This window comes from Schistocerca nitens, chromosome 5, assembly GCF_023898315.1.
Source record: "Schistocerca nitens isolate TAMUIC-IGC-003100 chromosome 5, iqSchNite1.1, whole genome shotgun sequence".
Classification (NCBI taxonomy): domain Eukaryota; kingdom Metazoa; phylum Arthropoda; class Insecta; order Orthoptera; family Acrididae; genus Schistocerca; species Schistocerca nitens.
This window is the reverse complement of record NC_064618.1, coordinates 495281609-495307366: the sequence shown is the minus strand read 5'-3', so window position 1 is coordinate 495307366 and position 25758 is coordinate 495281609. Positions and strand designations below refer to the sequence as shown.

Here is a 25758-nt window from a genome sequence, read left to right as displayed (position 1 = left end):
CCTTGCAGCTGGCAAGGATAATGAACAGGGGACATGTCGATACCAGCATAACGGCTAGGCGAATTTCATTCCGTGTACTCAGTTGGGCAATAACTATGCCTCGCAGACAGGCGCGTAAATAACATACGCAGTTGTCAGCATTTGAGAGAGGAAGAGTGGACGTGTAGTTGGGCTCTACTGTTTGTCTTCGTGCTTGCCAAAGCTTACTTTGACGAGCAAAGGTAGTCGGATCTCTTCCCCACTGAGAACGTCTGGAGTTTTATGGGTAGCGCCCTCCAATCAGCTCGAGATTTTGAGTATCTGACGCACCAGTCATAAAGAATTGGGCACGATATCCTTCATGAGGACATCCAACAACTCTATCGATCAATGCCAACCCGAATAACTCCTTGCATAAGGGGCAAAGTTGTACCAGCGCGTTATTGACTAGCTCAATTTGTGAAGGTCTTTCTCTTGAATAAATCATCCAATTTTTCTCAGTTGTAATCAATCATCTGTTTGTCTGTCATGTGCATCACATCTACTACCGATTTCCGTCCCTTTCGGATAGTTCCTTCGTGGTACGTCGCCTTTTTTATTTTTATGTATTTATTATCGTAGAGTGTATATCAAACGATTCCACTTGATCAAAGGATTACGAAACTGGAATTGGATTTTGTGTAGGAAAGGTATTACGATCATTACCGATGTATGTTTACCGTTGTTTTAATTAATTAACAGTAATTGAAACATCGAATGTTATGTAAAACTAGCTATCATAATCGAGGTACAGTATTGTGATTTCATGCTTCGATTGAAGCACATCAGCTGCCTCAAAAGGATTTTCTAAAAAAATGTCAAAATTGAGATGAGCAATGCTCTCATATCAGGGTTTGCAGGATTAGTTGTTGAAAGCTATCCCCCACAAAACTTATTGTCGCTGCGGGTACGAGGTGATTCTGACTTTCAGTACATGTTAGGAAAGCTGAGGATAATTTCTAAAAGAAAAACCACATAAAAAACTTGAGCTACACAAAGAAAGCTGATAAGTAAACACAAGTAAAGAGGTCGACATCCCAAGGGATGTATAATTTCAAGCAATTTTATGTAGTGGGGTTGAAAGTCATTTCTGTTGCATCAGAATCAACTTTAATGACACAGAATTTTAGATTTCAGTTTGCGAAGCAGTCTTCATGTGAAGCAATCTATCTGTAAGACATCGTGTGATCGAGGTCGAGCTCACATTTTTGAAAAGAGCGGTGAGTTCAGTAGAACTGTACTTCAATTAATCATGCGTGGATGTAGGATTCAGTTCTAGGCGGGATTGTGGGGGTGTCATAGTTTGACGCTAGGAAATTAAAATATGTAAATATATAAATCCCCATAGTAAAATGTTGTGAGGGAAGAGATCATGAACCTCGTGATCGTACACTGCTTCACTCATAAACATGTGTATCTGGTTCTGACACCAATTTTTGACTCAGTTTACTGTTGCTGCATATCTTCAAGCATCGAAAACTATAATGCTCGTAATTTAGCGTCTCTCTCGCTGACGTCAGTATTTTGTGGAGTCAAGGAACATGTTTTATGGTCACGTATTTTCTCGTTTTTTGAGAGCGAAGATTTTAAGCACAAGAATCAACGTGGATTCCGCCAACCGATTCCTCGCTAAACTCAGCTCGCTCTGTTCGTCTGTGGGAGTCTCAGCGCCGTAGGCAACAGCACCCACGTTACTATGACACCAGGTTTGCGATTGGATTCAGGACTTTCATGTAGATGGAAGTTAACAAACATGTTGTTCTGACGGATCAAAATCAACAGATGCAAGGACAATCTGAAGAGTACCCCAAGGAAGTATGACAGGTCCGTTACTGTTAATCACAACGCCAAAAGGATGTAGAGAAATGGAGAAAGACTTTCAGAGAGTCAAGACTGGTGCAAGGACGGGCAGTTGAACGCGAACATAAATAAATGTAGCGTATTGTGCATAAATGTTCAGGGACTTTCCTCCACGAAAGAAATGATTTACGAAACACTTGTAAGACGTATTCTTGATTATTACTCATCAGCAGAGAACCTGTACCAAGTTAGGTTAACAGAAGAGATAGAGGAGATCCAACAACTTGCTGCGTATTTCTTCACAGGAGCGTTTAATCGGCGCCAGAGCGTTACGGAGAAGTGCAACAAATTACATTCGCGCTCGCCAGAAGAGAGTCGTTGTGCATCACGTTTACTATTTACTGCTGAAACTCTAAGGGCATACGTTCCAGGAAAAGTCGGAAAAATATTTCTCTCCTGATATACGCACACTGTTTTAATCTGTCACGAAGTTTCATCATTACCTACACTAACATGGAAATAGAGCATTACAGTTCGAACGCAATTTTGGCAAATTGTGAAGTTTGTGGGATCGAAGTAAATAAACAGTTCTAGTCTTTAATAAAAAGTGTGAATGCGGTAGTTGTATCAATGCACTCGCTCATTTCGGAGACGGCAAGCAATTAATGGATGGCTAACTTAACGTCACGATAAAGTCACGTAAGGGAAATTCGAATGAATACAGATATGGGTCTGATGTCGTGGAGGTAATTCGGCCGTTACAGACGGGCCCTACATCGGAACAGCTCTGAGGATACTTTCGCCGATAACTGATTAAAAGAAACTACAGAAGAAGCACACGAAAGCTCCAAAACCAAATCACAAGCAAAGATTTTCAACTGCATTGAGAATGACATTAGCTACAAACAAATTTTGGTGTAGAGGTTGCACCTGCGCCTGTGGGGACCAATAATATACAATTATTTAACTGAAATTGTATTACTTGGTGACCTACATAAATATTTGTAAGAGACCAATAACACTCCCCCCCATGAACCATGGACCTTGCCGTTGGTGGGGAGGCTTGCGTGCCTCATCGATACAGATAGCCGTACCGTAGGTACAACCACAACGGAGGGGTATCTGTTGAGAGGCCAGACAAACGTGTGGTTCCTGAAGAGGGGCAGCAGCCTTTTCAGTAGTTGCAAGGGCAACAGTCTGGATGTTTGACTGATCTGGCCTTGTAACAATAACCAAAACGGCCTTGCTGTGCTGGTACTGCGAACGGCTGAAAGCAAGGGGAAACCACGGCCGTAATTTTTCCCGAGGGCATGCAGCTTTACTGTATGATTAAATGATGATGGCGTCCTCTTGTGTTAAATATTCCGGAGGTAAAATAGTCCCCCATTCGGATCTCCGGGCGGGGACAACTCAAGAGGATGTCGTTATCAGGAGAAAGAAAACTGGCGTTCTACGGATCGGAGCGTGGAATGTCAGGTCCCTTAATCGGGCAGGTTGGTTAGAAAATTTGAAAAGGGAAATGGATAGGTTAAAGTTAGATATAGTGGGAATTAGTGAAGTTCGGTGGCAGGAGGAACAAGACTTCTGGTCAGGTGACTACAGGGTTATAAACACAAAGTCAAATAGGGGTAATGCAGGAGTAGGTTTAATAATGAATAGGAAAATAGGAACGCGGGTAAGCTACTACAAATAGCTTAGTGAACGCATTATTGTGGCCAAGATAGATACGAAGCCCACACCTACTACAGTAGTACAAGTTTATATGCCAACTAGCTCTGCAGATGACGAAGAAATTGAAGAAATGTATGATGAAATAAAAGAAATTATTCAGATAGTGAAGGGAGACGAAAATTTAATAGTCATGGGTGACTGGAATTCGAGTGTAGGAAAAGGGAGAGAAGGAAACGTAGTAGGTGAATATGGATTGGGGCTAAGAAATGAAAGAGGAAGCCGCCTGGTAGAATTTTGCACAGAGCACAACTTAATCATAGCTAACACTTGGTTTAAGAATCATGATAGAAGGTTGTATACATGGAAGAACCCTGGAGATACTAAAAGGTATCAGATAGAGTATATAATGGTAAGACAGAGATTTAGGAACCAGGTTTTAAATTGTAAGACATTTCCAGGGGCAGATGTGGACTCTGACCACAATCTATTGGTTATGACCTGTAGATTAAAACTGAAGAAACTGCAAAAAGGTGGGAATTTAAGGAGATGGGACCTGGATAAACTGAAAGAACCAGAGGTTGTAGAGAGTTTCAGGGAGAGCATAAGGGAACAATTGACAGGAATGGGGGGAAAGAAATACAGTAGAAGAAGAATGGGTAGCTTTGAGGGATGAAGTAGTGAAGGCAGCAGAGGATCAAGTAGGTAAAAAGACGAGGGCTAGTAGAAATCCTTGGGTAACAGAAGAAATATTGAATTTAATTGATGAAAGGAGAAAATATAAAAATGCAGTAAATGAAGCAGGCAAAAAGGAATACAAACGTCTCAAAAATGAGATCGACAGGAAGTGCAAAATGGCTAAGCAGGGATGGCTAGAGGACAAATGTAAGGATGTAGAGGCTTATCTCACTAGGGGTAAGATAGATACTGCCTACAGGAAAATTAAAGAGACCTTTGGAGAAAAGAGAACCACTTCTATGAACATCAAGAGCTCAGATGGAAACCCAGTTCTAAGCAAAGAAGGGAAAGCAGAAAGGTGGAAGGAGTATATAGAGGGTCTATACAAGGGCGATGTACTTGAGGACAATATAATGGAAATAGAAGAGGATGTAGATGAAGATGAAATGGGAGATACGATACTGCGTGAAGAGTTTGACAGAGCACTGAAAGCCCTGAGTCGAAACAAGGCCCCCGGAGTAGACAACATTCCATTGGAACTACTGACGGCCTTGGGAGAGCCAGTCGTGACAAAACTCTACCATTTGGTGAGCAAGATGTATGAAACAGGCGAAATACCCTCAGACTTCAAGAAGAATATAATAATTCCAATCCCAAAGAAAGCAGGTGTTGACAGATGTGAGCATTACCGAACAATCAGTTTAATAAGCCACAGCTGCAAAATACTAACACGAATTCTTTACAGACGAATGGAAAAACTAGTAGAAGCCGACCTCGGGGAAGATCAGTTTGGATTCCGTAGAAATATTGGAACACGTGAGGCAATACTGACCTTACGACTTATCTTAGAAGAAAGATTAAGGAAAGGCAAACCTACGTTTCTAGCATTTGTAGACTTAGAGAAAGCTTTTGACAATGTTGACTGGAATACTCTCTTTCAAATTCTGAAGATGGCAGGGGTAAAATACAGGGAGCGAAAGGTTATCTACAATTTGTACAGAAACCAGATGGCAGTTATAAGAGTCGAGGGACATGAAAGGGAAGCAGTGGTTGGGAAGGGAGTAAGACAGGGTTGTAGCCTCTCCCCGATGTTATTCAATCTGTATATTGAGCAAGCAGTAAAGGAAACAAAAGAAAAATTCGGAGTAGGTATTAAAATCCATGGAGAAGAAATAAAAACTTTGAGGTTCGCCGATGACATTGTAATTCTGTCAGAGACAGCAAAGGACTTGGAAGAGCAGTTGAATGGAATGGATGGTGTCTTGAAGGGAGGATATAAGATGAACATCAACAAAAGCAAAACGAGGATAATGGAATGTAGTCGAATTACGTCGGGTGATGTTGAGGGTATTAGATTAGGAAATGAGACACTTAAAGTAGTAAAGGAGTTTTGCTATTTGGGGAGCAAAATAACTGATGATGGTCGAAGTAGAGAGGATATAAAATGTAGACTGGCAATAGCAAGGAAAGCGTTTCTGAAGAAGAGAAATTTGCTAACATCGAGTATAGATTTAAGTGTCAGGAAGTCGTTTATGAAAGTGTAGCCATGTATGGAAGTGAAACATGGACGATAAATAGTTTGGACAAGAAGAGAATAGAAGCTTTCGAAATGTGGTGCTACAGAAGAATGCTGAAGATTCGATGGGTAGATCACATAACTAATGAGGAAGTATTGAATAGGATTGGGGAGAAGAGGAGTTTGTGGCACAACTTGACCAGAAGAAGGGATCGGTTGGTAGGACATGTTCTGAGGCATCAAGGGATCACAAATTTAGTATTGGGGGGCAGCGTGGAGGGTAAAAATCGTAGAGGGAGACCAAGAGATGCATACACTAAGCAGATTCAGAAGGATGTAGGTTGCAGTAGGTACTGGGAGATGAAGAAGCTTGCACAGGATAGAGTAGCATGGAGAGCTGCATCAAACCAGTCTCAGGACTGGAGACCACAACAACAACAACAACAACAACAATAACATTCATATCATAGCTAAATTCCGTAACACGCTGAAGCATCACGCAGTGCTATCTAGAACGATTACAAGTCCCCCAAGTACAGAACGCCAAATAGACTACTAATACGAATTGTCTACAAATAATGTCTATTGACAGAAGTAGATCTCCGGGAAGAGCAGTTTGAGTTTAGGTGAAATAGAAGAACATGCAAGGCAGTACTAACTCTAAGACTTATTTCAGAGGATGGGTTTAAACAAATGCAAACCTACATTTATAAAATTTGTAGATTTAGAAAAATATTTACGAAAATACGATATTTGAAATTCTGGGGTCAACAGGGACAAAGTACAGGGAGGCAAAGGTTATCTGCAACTAGCGCAGAAACCAGCTTGTCGTAATCAGAGTCGAAGAACATGAAAGATTAGCAGTAATGCAGCAGCGAGTATGACAGAGTTGCAGTCTATTCCTTATGTTACTCAATCCGTACTTGGAGCAAGCAGTGAAGGAAAATATAGAGAAATTTGGAAAATGAAGTGAAGTTCAGGAAGAAGAAATACAAAATCTATAATTTGCTGATAATATTGTAATCTTTCGGAGACTTGAAAGATCGATTAAACGGAATGGTAGTGTGTTTAAAAGAGGTTATGTGATGAACTTCAAGAAAAGTAAAGCTAAGATAATGAACTGTAGCTGAATTACGCCAGATGATGCTGAGGGAAGCAGCCTAAGAAATGGGACACGAAGAACAGTAGGCGAGTATTATTATTCGAGCAGCAATATGGTCCAAGTGAAGAGGGTATAAGATGGAGACTGGTAATAGCAAGAGAAACGTTTCTGAAAAATAGAAGTTTTTAATACTGAATATTAATTTAAGTGTTCGGACGCCTATTCTGAAAGTACTCGACTGGACTGTAGTCTTATCTGGAAACAAAACAAAGACGACGGACAAGACAGTAAGAAAATAGTAAAAGCTTTTGGAATGTAGTATTGTGGAGGATTGCTAAAGATGAGATAGGTACATCAGATGACCAATGAAAATGTGTAGAAAGGCAGAATAGAAGTTTACTGTACAACCTGAACAAAAGAAAGCCTTCAAATGAATTCGCAATTGTGAATGACTACCATCAGCTGTAGAACAGAATGACGACAGTGAAAATTTGTGCCAGACCGGGGCTCGAACCCGGATTTCCCACTTACCGCGAGCAGTCGGCTTACCACTTTTTTTTAATCTCATTTTGTTCGTTATTGTTTGTTCGGTGCGGACGTCCCATGACGCTTGTTCAAGTTCATCGTTGATCCATTAACTCAGTTTTTTTTATTATTATTACAGAGAGCAACCAACTCCGTGACGGAACACGCTGAGCTACCGTGCCGGCGTACCATTTGGCTATCCGTGCACGATTCACGGCCCTACCCAAACTTCCATATGTCGCCAACCAATTGTCTACGACCTGTATTCGTACACCTATTATGTATATTCTCCGTACAGGTCAGACGTCGTACTTGAAAGTCGCTTACGCGGCGTGCATCCATGTCCAAAGGAACTTTGCATCGTCATCAAAATAACACAGGCACTGCAATATCGTAAAAGAAGGGCTTGGTTGATGGAACACATCCTGGGAAATCAAGGAATCGTCAGTTGGTGATGGAAGGAAATGGAGGAATGGGGGGGGGATAAATATTGTAGACGGAGACCAAAGCTTGGCTACAGTAGGCAGGTCCAAATGGATGTGGGTTTCAATAGCGATGCTGACATGAAACACACACAGGATGAATTAGTTCTGTGAGCAGCATCAAAACAGTCTTCGAACTGAAGAACAACACAATAACAAAAGCAAGTAGAGGAATCGAACATACAATAATGAAAATGTGGAAAAGATTATAATTTAGAAACACGTGTAAAGGATAATGTTTCACAACCACAGAAGACGAAAAGGAAGTAGAAAAGTGAACAAAAGTGTTAGTTTGAAATGGTCATGATCGATTTCCTTCGCCGTGCTTGTGTTCTTGTCTTTCTTCTTTCAAAATTAATACTTTTTGTCAGGATTCAGCAAACTAGAGACAAGGAAGTGTCTGTGATCCATTGACAGTCCACTGCGCAGTCTCCAAGAGGCAATTAAACTAAATTATAGAAGACTTAATCATAATGGCAGATCGGTAGATCACGACACCTGCAGGAGGTGTTTAAATCAAGTTGGCCTCTGTCGCTTTTCATAAAAAAATTAGTTCAATGTTTTACTTACATGTAAAATCACCTTCCGTTCTGAGATGGTCTTCATGACGCTTTACTTCGGCTCTTTCTCCACGAACGACCTGAAACTCTTCGTGTAAAGTGGTCTGGCCGATAAACTCCCCCTCCATCTTCAAGTGGTCCTCATGTCGGCGCACTTCAGCTCGTTCGCCCTTCACAGCGGTGTACTCGTTCCGTCTTTCCACTGTGAATTCACCTTCAGGTTTCAAATTATCCGACGGCTTACGCACCACAGCTCGGTCACCTTTAACCACTGTGTATTCATTTCTTCTCTCACCTACAAAATCACCTTCAGGTTTTAAGTTATCCTCCGGTTTCTTAGTAGGCGCCCTTTCGCCTTTTGTCGCTGTGAAGTCGTCACGTTTCTTTCCAGTAAAATCTCCTTCTGGTTTCAGGTTGTCTTGTGGTTTTTTCACAGGTGCTCTCTCTCCTTTAGTTGGACTGAATTCGTCCCTCTTTCTTCCTAGAAATTCACCCTCTGGCTTTAGATTGTCTTCTGGCTTTTTGACAGGCATCCTTTCTCCCTTAGTTGGTGTGTAATCGTCTCGTTTTGTACCAGTGAAGTCACCCTCTGGCTTTAAGTTGTCTTCTGGCTTTTTGACTGGCATCCTATCTCCTTTAGTAGGAGTATAATCGTCTCTTTTCCTACCCGTGAATTCACCCTCAGGCCTTAAATTATCTTGAGGCCGTTTTACGTCAGCCCTTTCTCCAGGACCGAATTTCGCTTTTTCTGGACGGTCGAAGTCTCCTTCCAGTCGCAAGTTATCCGGATGTTTAACGATGGGAGCTCTGTCTCCTGGCCTGTACAGCACTCCATCAGGCCTGTCGAAATCACCTTCAAGTTTTAGGTTATCTGGGTGCTTAACTACGTCAGCACGTTCTCCTGGCCTTACGTCAGAGGGCTCTCGTTTCGCAAATTCACCCTCTGGTCTTAGATTGTCTTGAGGTTTCTTGACTGGAGCCCTTTCTCCTGGTCCAACTTGTACAGGTTCACGTTTGGCAAATTCTCCTTCTGGTTTCAGATTGTCCTGTGGTTTCTTAATTGGTACCCTGTCTCCAGGTCCAACTTGTACAAGTTCACGTTTGGCAAACTCTCCTTCTGGTTTCAGGTTGTCTTGCGGTTTCTTTATTGGAGCTCTGTCGCCAGGTCCAACTTGAACAGGTTCACGTTTGGCAAAGTCTCCCTCAGGTCTCAGATTGTCCTGTGGTTTCTTTATTGGAGCTCGGTCTCCAGGCCCAACTTGTGCTGGTTCGCGTTTGGCAAACTCTCCCTCTGGTTTCAGATTGTCCTGTGGTTTCTTAATTGGTGCCCTGTCTCCAGGTCCAACTTGTACAGGTTCACGTTTGGCAAACTCTCCCTCCGGTTTCAGATTATCTTGTGGCTTCTTTATTGGAGCTCGGTCTCCAGGCCCAACTTGAACAGATTCACGTTTGGCAAAGTCTCCCTCAGGTCTCAGATTGTCCTGTGGTTTTTTTATTGGAGCTCTATCGCCAGGTCCAACTTGTACAGGCTCACGTTTGGCAAAGTCTCCCTCAGGTCTCAGATTGTCTTGTGGTTTCTTTACTGGAGCCCTTTCTCCTCTAGTTGCCCCATAGTCGTCTCTCTTCTCTGGACTAAATTCGCCTTCAGGACGCAGGTTGTCCTCAGGCTTTCTGGCAAGAGCCCTTTCTCCTTTTGTAACTGTGTACTCCTCACGTAGATGGCTCTGGCCTTGGAATTCTCCTTCTAGCCTCAGGTTGTCAGTGTGGCGGACGATATCTGCTCTTTCGCCTCTCACCTCGCGGAAGTCTTCCCTTATGTGGCTCTGTCCCTGGAAGTCGCCTTCGAGTCTTAGGTTGTCAGTTCTACGCACCACCTCCGCTCGCTCCCCGCGAACTTGCTTGAACTCTTCGTGGACATGGCTTTGTCCCTGGAAGTCTCCCTCGAGGCGAAGGTGATCTCCGTGCTTGACTACCGGAGCACGTTCGCCCCGAACCTCACGAAACTCCTCCCTTAGGTGGCTATGTCCCTGGAATTCGCCTTCGAGCCTCAGGTTGTCAGAGTGACGCACAACTTCAGCGCGTTCTCCACGGACTTCTTTGAACTCTTCGTGCAGATGACTTTGTCCTTGGAACTCCCCCTCCAGACGCAGATGGTCACCATGTTTCACCACTGGAGCACGCTCACCACGAACGGGTTTGAACTCTTCTCTGAGATGGCTCTGACCTTGAAACTCTCCCTCCAGACGAAGATGATCACCATGTTTCACAACTGGAGCACGTTCACCACGCACTGCGCGGAACTCTTCGTGAAGGTGACTTTGACCTTCGAACTGCCCATCGAGATGCAGGTGGTCCTCGTATGTGTACCTGAAAAAGAGACCATATGGATGTTACGACCTGTTACGGTTCTCCCTCTACGAAAACTTTAATTGTGACTGCAGGCTTCAACACACGGCAAAGTAGAGAAATCATCACAAACGCTTATTTTATTACGAAAAACATTGTTTCGACACTTACTCATATACAGCTAAGAATCATAATCAAACACGCAAAGAAATATTAATATTGTGAACATATGGTGATATACTGTAGTTGGAAGTTTAATTTACAGAGGCTAATAAATAACATGCTTCTGGATTTTTTATTGACTTTATAATACCATTCTCACAGCTGTGCTACGAATGCCTCCATTTTCGCTTCATTAAAACAGATTTGATACTTTTCTTTTATCGTTTATGGTAGTTTCTATTTGTTCCATTTCTAGTGATGGCAATTCTAGAGGCTTTATGTGCGAGTACAGGTTTTGCACATTGTTTGGTCCATGACGTATTATATTCGGTTATGCGGAGAAAATCGTTTCAGATACCTGCAGATTCACAACAAGAAAGGTGTTAAAAGAAAATTGTTAAATGAAGAAAATAAGTAAACTTCATTCGTAAGCAGTGGGATAAAGAATCGAAATGACATGTGAATGAAATACGAATGGGTAGAAGTTATTCCAGCAAATCAAACGCATGGCCATCGAAGGAAAATTATGCAATTTGCGAGAATTGTGAGGCAAGACAGCAGGGCGTACTGGGAGAGTGGAAAGTTATTGAGGAAGCAAACTCTTTACAGAACGCTAAAATCAGCTCGTCAGAGCTGGCAGGTAATAGATAAAATGGAGACCGTGAACCAAAACAACGCTAGGAGTGACATTACGAGATATAATATATGCAAAAATTGTGAGATACATAAATACTCCACGAACTGACTTTCACTGTGATAAGAAGAGCAGAAGCAGAGGAGGGTCAATGTATGACATGAAAGCACTGCTGGGCTTTGGTTTAGGAAAGAGAAAGTCGGACCTCAAAGATCAAATAAAAGGAAAAAATACTCTCTTTTCGGGATAGGTGTCAGTTAGAAATATTCCTATACACAGATGTATTACGTAGCAGGTGTATGAGAGAGAAAATTTGAAAAAAATTAGGAACAATAAACAAATGAAGTGGTCAGACTGAATAAAACATTAACGCTAGCAGCCTTTTCGCCACAACGCCGTTAGAGACGGGGCAATAACCTATTTGAACAAGAATAATAACGGCTATCAACAATGACCTTAGATTTTTGTATATTGCAGAAACCGCATTACGATACCTGGGTGGAGAATGAAATCTCGCTAATTTCGAGAACGAAACCTTAGTCTTAACCGTGTTATCTCAATCAGCCTAACATCGGTGTGATAAAAAGAAAGCACCAAATTGCACAGAACCTCGTAATATTATTTAGAGATGACGGGAAAGTGTGTTAACGAGGTTCGATGGAGTAATAGAAATATTTGGACAATATCTTGACGAAGAGAGAGAAAGGAATGTTTGAGCAGTAGGTTTATTTATCAGGTACTGAGGAACAACCAGGAGCAGATGCAAATAGTAGCAGAACAAAAAGCAAAGGAATATTTAGAAATTCTATTGAAAATAAAGGGATGCTTCAAGTTCTTTGATCCTGTAAGTATAGATCTTCATAAGGGCACCGAAGACAGTTCTGTAGAGGACGACGCATGTTACAAGGAGGGATATATAGGGGACCGAAAAAGTATGTCGATGTGGAAGGACAGCGCCAGTACTCTATAAAGAACAGAAGAAATATATGCAGTTATTAATTAGAGAAACATTTGAAGGGATATTGCCAGTAGTAACGGAACTTGTAAGATAAACGAATTGGAAGTGCCAAAAACGAAAAGAAAATGAATAAGTCATAAGTTTAGAGAAGTTGTTTAAATATAATTCCGAGAAATAAGGAACAAATATATAAAGAAGTTGTAAATGGGGACATATTAAGCGCAGAATAAACAGCAGATAATTCAGTGGAAGCTTGTATGAATAGAGAAATTCCCTAGCAATTCGATAAAGGAAAATTTTGTATAGAAAGAATCTGTGGTCCCATACTGAACATGGATTTTCAGAATATTTGTAAATTTAAGGTGAAAAAATTGTTTTCTAATAGCAATAGAATTACTGGTGAGGTATTCAGGACGATGAAGAAAGATTAGTGTTGCCTCCACACTCAACGGAGCAGCGTGATATGTACCGTTTGATTTCAGTTAAAGCTGTACTCTCACACAACTGAATAAGGCATGGATATTGAGCAGGAGCCTGACCACTATATGGCGAGGATGATGGATTACACGTTTTATTCGCTGACTGGAATAGTGCACAGAGGAACTGAAAGAAAAAAGCGAAGAAGTACTAGCGGATGATCAGGTTCGTTTCCGTAGCAAATTTTGACGTTGCTCTTACCCGAAAAAAAAGTAAGAAATGTATAGAGATTAGAACTTCCTTAAGATCGAAACAATGTTGGGTAGAACAGATAACAAAGTAAGGTAAGGAAGGTGTTAAAGGTCTATATGATAGGTACAGGTTTATAACTTCTGTTAACTGACGTATTACACGCGCCATCTCGCCAGTTTCCGTAACGGTTCGAGCTCGGTGTGCATCTGCGCTGAAGGAGAGCTGGGTTCCAATCCCGATCCAGTACAAATTTTCAGCTTTCCCCTTTGGTAAAAATCAATGCCCACTGGCAGCTAACATCTTTAATTCCTTTGTGTCTAGTTTAGGAAGTGTTTTCTAGTGAGCACGACTAATGCAATGTAAATTTAAAAGAAGAGTGGCATAGGAGAGGTTCGCAGTAGGCAGAAGAAAGCAGAGCAGTGGCAACGCCACCTAGAGAGAAGGCCTGAGTGCTCCCTGCGAACAGCATGACAGGTAGCCAAGAGTAGTCATAACAAAAGGAAGCGAGAAGCGTGTTATAACGTTGTGCTGTGCATGGGAGTATGTGAATGCAGCACAACGTAACTGTTTTAGAACGTTTTTAACGTTATTTATGTGATGCACAGTTCGAATTTGTGTTAGTGACAGACAAAATGCCATACAGATGTGTGACCGGGTGTAAAGGCAATTACCCGACGGGACCGAAAGTGCAAGTTTCATTTCCAAAGGAAGAAAAATTATTAGAAAAGTGGAAACGGGCTATCCCAAGGGAAAATTTAACAATCAGCAAAACAACAAAGGTAACTAATTTAAGTTCATTTACGATTATACTGTAATATAAAGTAAACAATGTGAGCCATAACCTTAAATTTACACATCCCCTGGCACTTACTGTGTTAATCTTGTGAGAGTATTGTATTATTATTATTGTTATTACCGCCACTAATGTACCTTAAATTCTGTAAGGGGAAATTAAAGCTAAAAGCGTGTCCATTGCAATTTTGATTTTCTACGTTCTCGCTGAATTATCAGAAGTTAAAAGACACTAAACGCCAATTTCTGTTGAGTTATGAGCGTTACACTAATATTTACTTACTTGTTTTTATTTCCTGTCCGATTTTAGTTGTTTGCTTTGCATGTAAGTGAAGCCTAATATGGAACAAGAGCGAATCATTACGTGGTTCGGCGTTTTCCACGCAATGTGTTTAAAGAGATTGTTTTGTTATTGATTTAGAGAACTGCATTTGAGGAGTTACATTACTATGTCAGCAGACCTGCTCTTCTAAATCTAACAAGGCGTTGTGTTTAGCAGGTTTAGATGTTTAGGCCTGTTAGCTTTTCACCATGTTTATCATAGCTTCATCAATTGAAGTTATACATGTATGCAGCTCTCTGTGATTTTAAATAGGCTATTGTAGGGAGAACTGATATTGGTCTATAGTTACCTTGTATGTCTCTGTCACCATTTTTGTGTATTGAAAGTGTAACTATAATTTTAAGGCATTCAGGGAAAGGATTATCATCAATAATTTTATTTACAAAATGGAGCATTGGCTTTCTAATTTCCATAAGTATACATTTTAGAACAGAGTTGCTGTGCCCATGGTAGTCCTCTGTTCTGGAGCTGTTCAGCTTGTTTTCTGAGTTGGGAAGATCTGTAGCAGTAGTTTTTCTCCAAGTGATTCTTTTACTTGTTTTACTCTGTAATTGCAAAAGGAAAGCCCCCACATAAGATGCATCATCGCTTTGTGATACAAGGAAACTTTCAGAGTTCACAAAATATTCATTGAAGTTAATTGGGATAGTGATTTCTTCCCTTCCTATGTTTGTTTCACTTTCTATCATATTCCAGGATGGTTTACATTTCTTTTTAGAATTTAAAATGAACTCATTAGCTTTGATTTTTGCTGCTCTAATTTCGAACAGGTACATTTCTCTCAAGCTTATAGAGTTGTTCTTGTTCTTACAACTGTCAGCAGTTATGTTCTTCACCTGCAGTACAATATCCTCATTTGACTGAGTTGTGGTGTGGGTAAATTTTTTAGTGTGTGGTTAGTGATTATGGTATTGCCAGTGTGTCATCTTCAGAAACAAGAGAGCTGTTACTGCCTAGTGTGTGCTTCATGATGGAAGTGAATGTGTAGAAGCTGGTCAGCATAATGGACCATTCAATTATTTATTTTTTTTTATTTATTTATTGTTCCGTGGGACCACATTTAGGAGAAGTCTCCATGGTCATGGAACGAGTAAATACATGAAATTATAACACGATTGTAGAAATAGATAAAATGAAATATAAGAAACATATTCAGGCGACAAGTCGTTAGTTTAAATAAAGAAAATCAAGAATGTAACACTGGAATTTGCTTAATTTTTTAGCTCTTCCAGGAGCTCCTCGACAGAATAGAAGGAGTGAGCCATGAGGAAACTCTTCAGTTTAGACTTAAAAGTGTTTGGGCTACTGCTAAGATTTTTGAGTTCTTGTGGTAGCTTGTTGAAAATGGATGCAGCAGAATACTGCACTCCTTTCTGCAAAAGAGTCAAGGAAGTGCATTCCACATGCAGATTTGATTTCTGCCTAGTATTAACTGAGTGAAAGCTGCTAACTCTTGGGAATAAGCTAATATTGCTAACAACAAACGACATTAAAGAAAATACATACTGTGAGGGCAATGTCAAAATTCCCAGACTATTGAATAGGGGTCGACAAGAGGTTTTCGAACTTACACCATACATAGCTCGAACAGCCCGATTTCGAGCCAAAAATACCCTTTTTGAATCAGAAGAATTACCCCAAAAAATAATACCATATGACATAAGCGTATGAAAATATGCGAAGTATACTACTTTTCGTGTTGAAATGTCACTTATTTCAGATACTGTTCTAATGGTAAATAAAGCGGCATTTAGTTTCTGAACAAGATCCTGAACATGGGCTTTCCACAACAGCTTACTATCTATCCGTACGCCTAGGAACTTGAACTGTTCCGTCTCGCTTATAACATGCCCATTCTGTCTGATTAAAATGTCAGTTCTTGTTGAATTGTGAGTTAGAAACTGTAAAAACTGAGTCTTACTGTGATTTAGCATCAAATTATTTTCCACAAGCCACGAACTTATATCATGAACCACATTATTTGATAATGTTTCAATATTACACACAAGATCCTTCACTACCAAGGTGGTGTCATCAGCAAACAGAAATATTTTTGAATCACCTGTAATACTAGAAGGCATATCATTTATATAAACAAGAAACAGCAGTGGCCCCAGCACCGACCCCTGGGGAATGCCCCATTTAACAGTGCCCCATTGGGACTGAACATCATTACTGTGGTGTCACTGCCAGACACCACACTTGCTAGGTGGTAGCTTAAATCGGCCGCGGTCCATTAGTACATGTCGGACCCGCGTGTCGCCACTGTGTGATCGCAGACCGAGCGCCACCACACGGCAGGTCTCGAGAGACGTACGAGAACTCGCCCCGGTTGTACGACGACGTTGCTAGCGACTATACTGACGAAGCCTTTGCTCTCATTTGCCGAGAGACAGAATAGCCTTCAGCTAAGTTAATGGCTACGACTTAGCAAGGCGCCAATTGTCACAGTGCATGTATCTTACGAGTCTCATTTGTATAGTCAAGAGAGATGTATCACAAGGATTGATTAAAAGTTAAGTATATTCCAAAGCTACGTATTTTCTTTATAGTATTCAATACGTATCCTGTTCCAGACTTCAAGCCATCCTGCTGTAGCTTAGCGCGTGCCTTTCGGCTTCCTTCTCAGTGTGGCGTAGCTAGCTTGTTACGCCACAACAGATTGACGACGAGGATTACAGGATCGTGTTCTTTCTACTTGCTTTGCTCTGCATTATTTGTGTCATGGCTTCGCCACATTCTCCAGATGTACTGTCCGAATTTTATCGCTTGCAGAATCAGCAGACGCAGGCCTTATTGGATGCCCTTGGACAGCTCGTCCAGGGTCAACGTGCGCTGCAAAACGATGCGGCCGCCGCCGCTTCATCACTACCGCAGCCTCAACATGCAGTTGCATCTCCGTTTCGTAGCTTTGAAGCAGCCCACGAGTCGTGGACTGAGTGGTCCCGACAATTTGGATTCCATCTAGCCGCCTACAGAATTCAAGGTAATGAGCGGCAGCCGTTTTTGCTTTCTTGTGTCGGTGTGTCCACCTACCGTGTGATAGTGAAATTGTTTCCCCGACGCGACATCGCAACTCTGTCCTACGAAGAAATTTTGTCTGCTTTAGATGCCTATTTCAAAGAAACAGTTAATGTAGTTGCAAAAAGGTATACGTTCTTTCGTACCAAACGTACGGCCGGTCAGACTAATAGGGAGTGGGTTGCAACATTGCAAGGACTTACTAGGGATTGTGATTTTGCATGTGAATGTGGACTTCCGTATTCAGATACTATGGTGCGTGATGCAATAGCACAGAACGTTTCTGATGTTCGCATACGGGAACAGATTTTGAAACTAGTTAATCCCTCCCTTCAACAAGTGATAGACATATTGGATAGGCAAGACACACTTGACTTTGCTCAGGAATCATTTGAAACTTCGCCAGCAGTGTGTCGCATTGACCGGCCCGCCGGGCGCGCAGCTCGGGACGCTAAACGGCCCTCGCGCACGTCCACGCAGCTGCAGCCTAGCTCGCAAACACGTGTGCCGCGTAAGCATGCCAATGCAGTTCTAAAATCATGCCCGCGGTGTGCAGCTAGACATTCGCGTGACAATTGCCCGTCACGCCAAGCTATTTGCTTTTACTGTCATAAGAAAGGACATGTTCAACGTGTTTGCCAGAAAAAGCTAAGATCAGACAATCAAAACCATTCCAGGCCCTTTGCTTCGCGCCGGAATCGCACCAGGGACAATCAGGCTCGTGGACCTTCGCCCTTGGACATTCATGTAGTTAATTCCACCCCGTCCAGTGCCACTTTCTCTAACAGTGACTGTGTTCGTCCCACAAAAAGTGTGCGTCGACGTCGCCGGAACTCCCGTAAAGTCGCAAGTGCTTCTGTACCTGTATCAGTTCAAATTGCACGTGACAGTCGCTCTTGTCGTCAGCAGGACAATAAACTTTTTGTAGATTTAGACTTTGGAGGCAAAGTGATACCATTCCAGCTCGATACCGGAGCTGCAGTTTCATTGCTCAATCAAGACACGTACAAACAACTGGGCAAACCGCCGTTGCGTGCCGCAAATGTTCAGCTCAATAGTTACTCATGCCAGAAAATACCTGTGTTAGGACAGTGCAGCCTTCTTGCCACATACAAGGGACAAACAAAACTTGTGTCATTTTACGTTCTTCGTTCTTCTTCTGCTGTGAACTTGTTTGGGTTAGATTTATTTCAGTTGTTTAACATGTCTATCGTAAATCAGGTCCTATCAGTGGACGAGACTGTGCCTTCAGACAGTGTTTCTCGTCTGTGTGACGAATTTGCAGACATTTTTGCACCGGGCCTTGGTTGCGCTAAGAACTATGAAGCAGCTACAGAGTGTGTTGGGAAAAATTAATTACTACCATAAATATGTTCCCCATGCCTCTTCCATTTCAGCTCCGCTTCATCGCTTACGCCGTAAAGGTGTTCCGTTCGTCTGGACGACGGAATGCGAACGCACCTTTCGCCAGTTGCAATCGGCGTTGCTTTCAAATACTTGCCTTACGCCATTCGATCCCCGGAAACCCATTTTGTTGATGGTCGATGCATCGGAATTCGGGATCGGTGCTGTGCTTGCGCACAAAGATGGATCGCATGATCGTCCTATTGCCTTTGCTTCAAAATTGCTCTCGTCTGCGCAACGCAATTATTCCCAGATAGAGAAAGAAGCTTTAGCTCTCGTGTTTGGTGTTACTAAGTTCCATGATTTCTTGTATGGTCGTCACTTTACCATCATCACAGACCACAAACCTTTGACATCGCTTTTTCATCCGAACAAGCCTGTACCTCCGCGTACAGCGCAGAAATTCGTTCGCTGGTCTCTTTTCCTCTCGCAGTACCGCTACGATATCTTGTATCAGTCCACTGCTAAGCACGGAAACGCTGATGCGTTGTCCCGTTTGCCTGTTGCTGAGGATAAAGCATTCGATTCTTCCGAACTTGCTTGCATGTTCATTGATTCGGAAACCGATGACGTGGTCGAATCGTTTCCGATTGATTTTCGTCGTGTCGCTACAGCCACAGCTGCTGACCCTGTCCTTGCTACTGTTTTGCGTTTTGTTGCTACGCAATGGCCCTTGTCAAAGTCACGGATCGAGGATCCGCTGGTTCGCCGATTTTTGGCTCACAAGGAGAGACTTTTTGTACGACATGGTGTTTTGTTGTTGCGTTCGGATAATGATCAATCCAGAGTCGTGGTCCCACGTTCGTTACAGTCCTCTGTCTTACGGCTTCTTCACCAAGGACATTGGGGTATAGTGCGTACGAAACAATTTGCTCGTCAGCACTGTACTTGGTTCGGAATCGATGCTGCGATTACGAATATGTGCTCTTCTTGCGTGGCGTGTGCCGAACAACAATCCGCCCCGCCGCGGAAATTCTTTGCATGGCCGACAGCCACTTCCCCTTGGCAACGCTTGCACATCGATTTTGCTGGTCCATTCTGGAATGCTCGATGGTTGGTTGTGGTGGATTCCTTCAGTAATTTTCCTTTTGTTGTCCGGATGTCTTCCACGACGTCATCTGCCACCATCCAAGCGTTGTCCGCTATTTTTTGCATTGAAGGTCTTCCGCAGACTATTGTTTCCGACAATGGCCCACAATTCATGTCCGCAGAATTTCAGTCATTCTGCAAGGCCAATGGTATTCAACATCTGACATCCGCGCCGTTTTCGCCTCAGTCAAACGGTGCCGCTGAACGGTTGGTCCGGACTTTCAAGTCACAGATGTTGAAGTTGAAAGAATCGCATTCTCGGGAGGACGCATTGTTGCTCTTTTTGTCTTCGTATCGCTCTCAGCCCCGCGATGGTCGCTCGCCGGCTGAGTTGCTCCATGGTCGTCCTCATCGACCCTTGATGTCTTTGCTGCATCCGCCGCATCAGGTTCCTGTACAGCGGCAGACTCCTGCTTTTGCTCCTGGCGACGTTGTATTCTATTGCAGCTATCGCGGTTCACGGCGTTGGCTCGCAGGGCGCATTCTTCGCTGCCTCGGCCGCGCGATGTATTTGGTTTTGGGGGCCTCTGGTGAGGTGCGTCGGCATCTCAATCAGCTGCGCCTCTGTCGTCGCCTGGGTTCTGCCGCTCCCCGTCTGCTTTCAGCGACGGTGCCGTCCGGTCAGCGCCCTGGGGACCCATCTACTGGCTCGCCTCATCCCCAGGTGTTACCGACGCTGCCTTCCATTTTGCCTCATGGCGACGCGCCGCCGCCGCCGCCGCCGCCTGTTCTCCCGCCGGCGCCGCCCACAGTGGACGCGTCGCTGCAACCGCCTGGCGCCTCCCTGGGTCACGCGCCGCCGCTCGCTTCCCGTGACCGGCTGTCCTCCACCTTGGAACTCTTGCCCGCTCCGGACCAGATGTCGTCGTCGCCCGTCGGGTGCCCCGACCACATGGAGGTCGACCCTTCGGCCCCTCCTGTCTCTCTACGGGCGCATACACCGCATGTTGACGTGCACCCTGGACTAGGTTTTCAGGCGTTTCCTAGCTCCCCTCGGACCGAATGGCCGGGTGCGGGTGGCACAGCCTCGCCTGTTGTTAGGCTCCCCACCTCATCGCATACGTCAACATGGGGTCCTCCCTACGGCGGGCGGAAGCCTTATAACACGACCGTTCGCCGATTTGCGGGGGAGGAATGTGGTGTCACTGCCAGACACCACACTTGCTAGGTGGTAGCTTAAATCGGCCGCGGTCCATTAGTACATGTCGGACCCGCGTGTCGCCACTGTGTGATCGCAGACCGAGCGCCACCACACGGCAGGTCTCGAGAGACGTACGAGAACTCGCCCCGGTTGTACGACGACGTTGCTAGCGACTATACTGACGAAGCCTTTGCTCTCATTTGCCGAGAGACAGAATAGCCTTCAGCTAAGTTAATGGCTACGACTTAGCAAGGCGCCAATTGTCACAGTGCATGTATCTTACGAGTCTCATTTGTATAGTCAAGAGAGATGTATCACAAAGATTGATTAAAAGTTAAGTATATTCCAAAGCTACGTATTTTCTTTATAGTATTCAATACGTATCCTGTTCCAGACTTCAAGCCATCCTGCTGTAGCTTAGCGCGTGCCTTTCGGCTTCCTTCTCAGTGTGGCGTAGCTAGCTTGTTACGCCACAACAATTACCACTCTCAATATTGCGGAGGATTACCTTCTGCTTTCTGTTCTTAAAGTAGGAGGCGAACCAATTGTAAGCTACTCCCCTTACTCCATAATATTCCAACTTCTGCAGTAATATTTTGTGGTCAACACAGTCAAAAGCCTTCGTTAAATCAAAGAAAACACCTAACGTTCGCAACCTTTTATTTAATCCGTCCAAAACCTCACAGAGAAAAGAGACTATAGCATTTTCAGTTGTTAAGCCATTTCTAAAACCAAACTGTACATTTGACAGCAAATTATGTGAATTTAAATGCTGCAGTAACCTTGTATATACAACCCTCTCGATAACTTTAGCAAACACCGATGGCATAGAAATAGGTCTATAATTGTCAACATTATCCCTGTCTCCCTTTTTATAAAGTGGATTCACTACCGAGTACTTTAATCGGTCAGGAAACTGACCACTCCTAAAGGAAAAGTTACAGATATGGCTAAGTACTGAGCTAACATACGTGGAACAATACTTCAGTATTCTGCTAGATACCCCGTCATATCCATGAGAGTTCTTGGTCTTTAGTGATTTAATTATTAACTCAATCTCCCTCTTGTCAGTATCATGGAGGAGCATTTCAGGTAACAGTCTCGGAACACTTTTTTCTAAGAGCGCTATATGATTCCCTCTTGGGACTAGATTGCGGAGGATTAGTTTCTGAACAAGATCCTGAACATGGGCTTTCCACAACAGCTTACTATCTATCCGTACGCCTAGGAACTTGAACTGTTCCGTCTCGCTTATAACATGCCCATTCTGTCTGATTAAAATGTCAGTTCTTGTTGAATTTGAAGTCATTTCTCATTCTTTCAGTGTTCTCTTCATTGAGAATTCGGTATTTAGTTAACATCTTGAAATTATCAGTAGACAGTTTTCCATCTTTGAGCCATATGTCATCATGTCATATATTGCTAATTTGATGGTATCACATTCTGTTTATTTCTGCTCATTGCCATGCCATGCTTCCATCCTGGTGGTTTTTTTTATTTAAGCAACATAAATTCATTGAGCTTACCACATTCAGCAAATACCATTTTTTCTCTTTATTTCTGGGTTAATATCCCCAGTGACAAAAATTTTGTAATGATGATATTTTGGAGTCATTAGAATTAAAGTGGAGAACCTTCTTGTGACTGTTTCTTCATCAGTAGCTGGCATTTGGTAAATAGATGCAATAAGAAGTTTGTGAGTGTGAAATGCCACAGCAGATGCTTCAAAAACATAACTTGTTGTCACTGAATAAGCAAATTGTACAAACAAGTTTGTGTCTGTACTTTTAATCCAATGTTCAGTCAAATAGAGATTGCTGCACTTAATTTCATCCAGCCAGTACTGGAATTAAGTAGCTATACTACTTAAGGATTTAACATTTACATGTAACAAAATTAACTCATTTTCGCTACAACAAGGAAGTGGGCCTAGTTTTTTTTATTACATTTTAGTGTGTCTTTTGTACTATGTTCTGATGTTCTTTGTCATTGCCAAGACCAATATATCTCTGGCTCTGTCAGGCTTATACATTTCTCTGATCAAGTTCTGATGGTTGAGACATGTGGTACTACTTGCTAGGGCAGGCCAATTTATTATTTCCCATGTTAAATACTTTTTGGGTTAGTTTTAATGAATGAACTGCTCTAGAAAGAGAATTTAGTACTCACAGTGCTCAAGATATTTGCAAAAAGTAATGATGATCTCAACCAGCTTTTTTAATAACGTGACTCGGGAAAGAACAGGTAGCCTTATATGAATGGTCAGACAGTGCGGTCAAAGATAACTCAACTAATAGTTCCTAAATATCTGCCAGAAATAGTTATAAAATGTTATATTCAGTATTCACATATATGAAAGTTTCTTTTTAATTTAGTCCATCAGTAATATTAGTTCATTTACTAAGATCATTGTAATCGGTCCTGCATTGTCATGTGGATTATTGGTTGTATGTGTGTGAACGGCATTTTCACCCTCATGAAATTATAACAACATATCAAGATATCAGAAGAAATGGAGACGTTCCTCGCACACTTGCAAGACCAAGTTTGCTTTCAACAGCAGTTCCTTCTGTTTTTCCAAACTGCCCACACTATTTGAGCAAACCTTCAAGCTACAGAATTGGCCCTGAGGTAAAGAGACAGAAACTTGAAGAGAAAAATATTCAGGCAGCTGTTCAGGATAGTCTGAAGGAAAGGGAAATATATTTAAAAGCTCAGTCCATTGCATCACTGTGTGAGTTAAAGGCAAAACTGTCAATGTTAAAGCTATCTGATTTCTGGAGTATCATTACAAAACCAACATCTGTATTGTTTGCAAACATTGAGACAGTTCCTTCTCCTATAGTAAAATATTCTGTTCTTGTTAGTGAAGGCCTTGATGTATCAGTATTTGTCCTGAACAAGCAATGAAACAAAAGAGGACTAAATGGGGACAACATTTTAACAAGGGTTTCAAGCATTGTTGAATTAGGTAATCTGTTAGACTGTGTGGAAAAAGCTGACATGCAGATTAATGTTCCAAATAATATTGAACAAATTTTGAGTTATGTATGTGACATTCTGCAGACAATTTATCTGAGTATGAAAAGAGCAAAAACATCCACTTTATCATTGAACAGTTGAAATTACTATCATCAAAGAAAATTTCATACACTCCATCATTCATGATATTTTCTTGTTTATCTTACAGTATTTCCCCATGTGCTTATAGGTTTAATAGAGATTATGGTTTTTTTTGTAGGCCCTCATCCCTCAACAATTCAAAGAGTATGTTCTAGTATTAACATAGGCCCCCAAAAAGAGCAATGTGAAAATAATTTTTTATAGTATACGAGAGGTAAATTTAAATTTCTTGAACCACATGAATATCATGTCAACCTTTTAATATATGAGATACATCTAAAAGAATATTTTGACTATAAAGGAGGAAGCGTTGTTGGTATGGTTAATGGTGAATGTTTGACAGCAAATTCAGCATATGTTTTCATGATCAGCAGTATACTGAGTAACTTTAGAGATGTTGTCCATATTTTACCAGTCAAGAAATTAACAGGTGATAATTTGCATCAATGGATCAAAAGAATAGTATTGGGTCTTGAAGATACAGGATTCAAAGTACTGTCTGTAATTTCAGATAATAATTCCATTAATAGAAGGGCAATGTCATCATTTTCAAATCCCTCTTCAGTCTCTTATGTATATAACCATTCTAAAGATTCAGTGAGACCATTGTTTTTTGTAATTGACTGTACACATTATGAAGTGCATTTGGCATAATTGGTTAAAGCAAAAAACTAATTCCTGTATGATTTATCCCACATTTCAAAAAAATGATTCTTGCATACATTATGTCTGTTTTGATACCTTACTGAGGCTATATGACCTTGAACATGAAAAACTGGCAAAATATTGTTATGGTCTGACTTTGAAAGCTATGTGACCAAATAACTTTGAAAAACAAAATGCTAAACTAGCTCTGCAAATTTTCTGTGATGTCACAGCTAATGCCCTTCAAACACCGGGTCCAAATCACTCCTTAGTATGTATGGAAACAGCAAATTACATTAGTTTGTTTACCAAATGGTGGAAAATAGCGAATGTGAAAACACCATTTAAGGGTAATATGTTAAACGATGAATTCATGAGCCCTTTAAAACAATGTACAATAGATGACCCCAAGTATGCATATCTTACAGGAATGTTAGAATGGCTAAGCAGATGGGAAAAAATAAACATCCGATATCCTGAGGGCTCACTAACAAAAGAAACATGTTCAGCATTAATTCAAACAACACAGGCCTTTATAAAATTGTCTGAATATTGTATTAACGAGTTGCAGTTTTCCTACTTTTTACCTGAAAAATTTCAAACTGATTTGCTCGAAGAGAGATTTGGAAGGTATAGGCAGTTATGTGGAGGCCGGTACAATGTCAGTATCAGGCAGGTGTATGAGGTAGAAAAGAAGCTTCGCTTGCAGTCTGTAATTAATCTAAATTTAAAATCAACTGCTTTTGGCGAAATAAGTATACAGTCCATACAGGATGTTTTCTCAGATGACCCAAATACTGTCATTGAGATTCCTTCCATACATGATGAAATAGTAGTCAATCCATCAGAACTTACTGAAAATTCCAGTGAAGATTTGCCTGTTCTTACATATATAGCAGGGTATTGTTGCTACTCTGTTCTGAAAAATACTAAATGTGAGTTTTGTAAAGATATTCTGGTGTTAGATAACATTTTAGATGATCAAGAAATGTATTCCCTAATACAGAATGTAAGTAGAGGAAAACTACTCATTCCTTGTGTGGTGTCACCGCTAGACACCACACTTACTAGGTGGTAACTTA

General features: G+C 41.9%; 1 protein-coding gene across 1 annotated transcript in view; it reads right to left on the bottom strand.

The window, feature by feature from the left end:
- The window catches only part of LOC126260552 (uncharacterized), a 99948-nt gene that overhangs the window by 27246 nt on the left and 46944 nt on the right, over positions 1-25758 (bottom strand). The window contains exon 4 of the mRNA XM_049957886.1: positions 8360-10716. Within this exon, the coding sequence (XP_049813843.1) occupies positions 8360-10716 (2357 nt within the window). The remainder of the gene's footprint in view (positions 1-8359; positions 10717-25758) is intronic.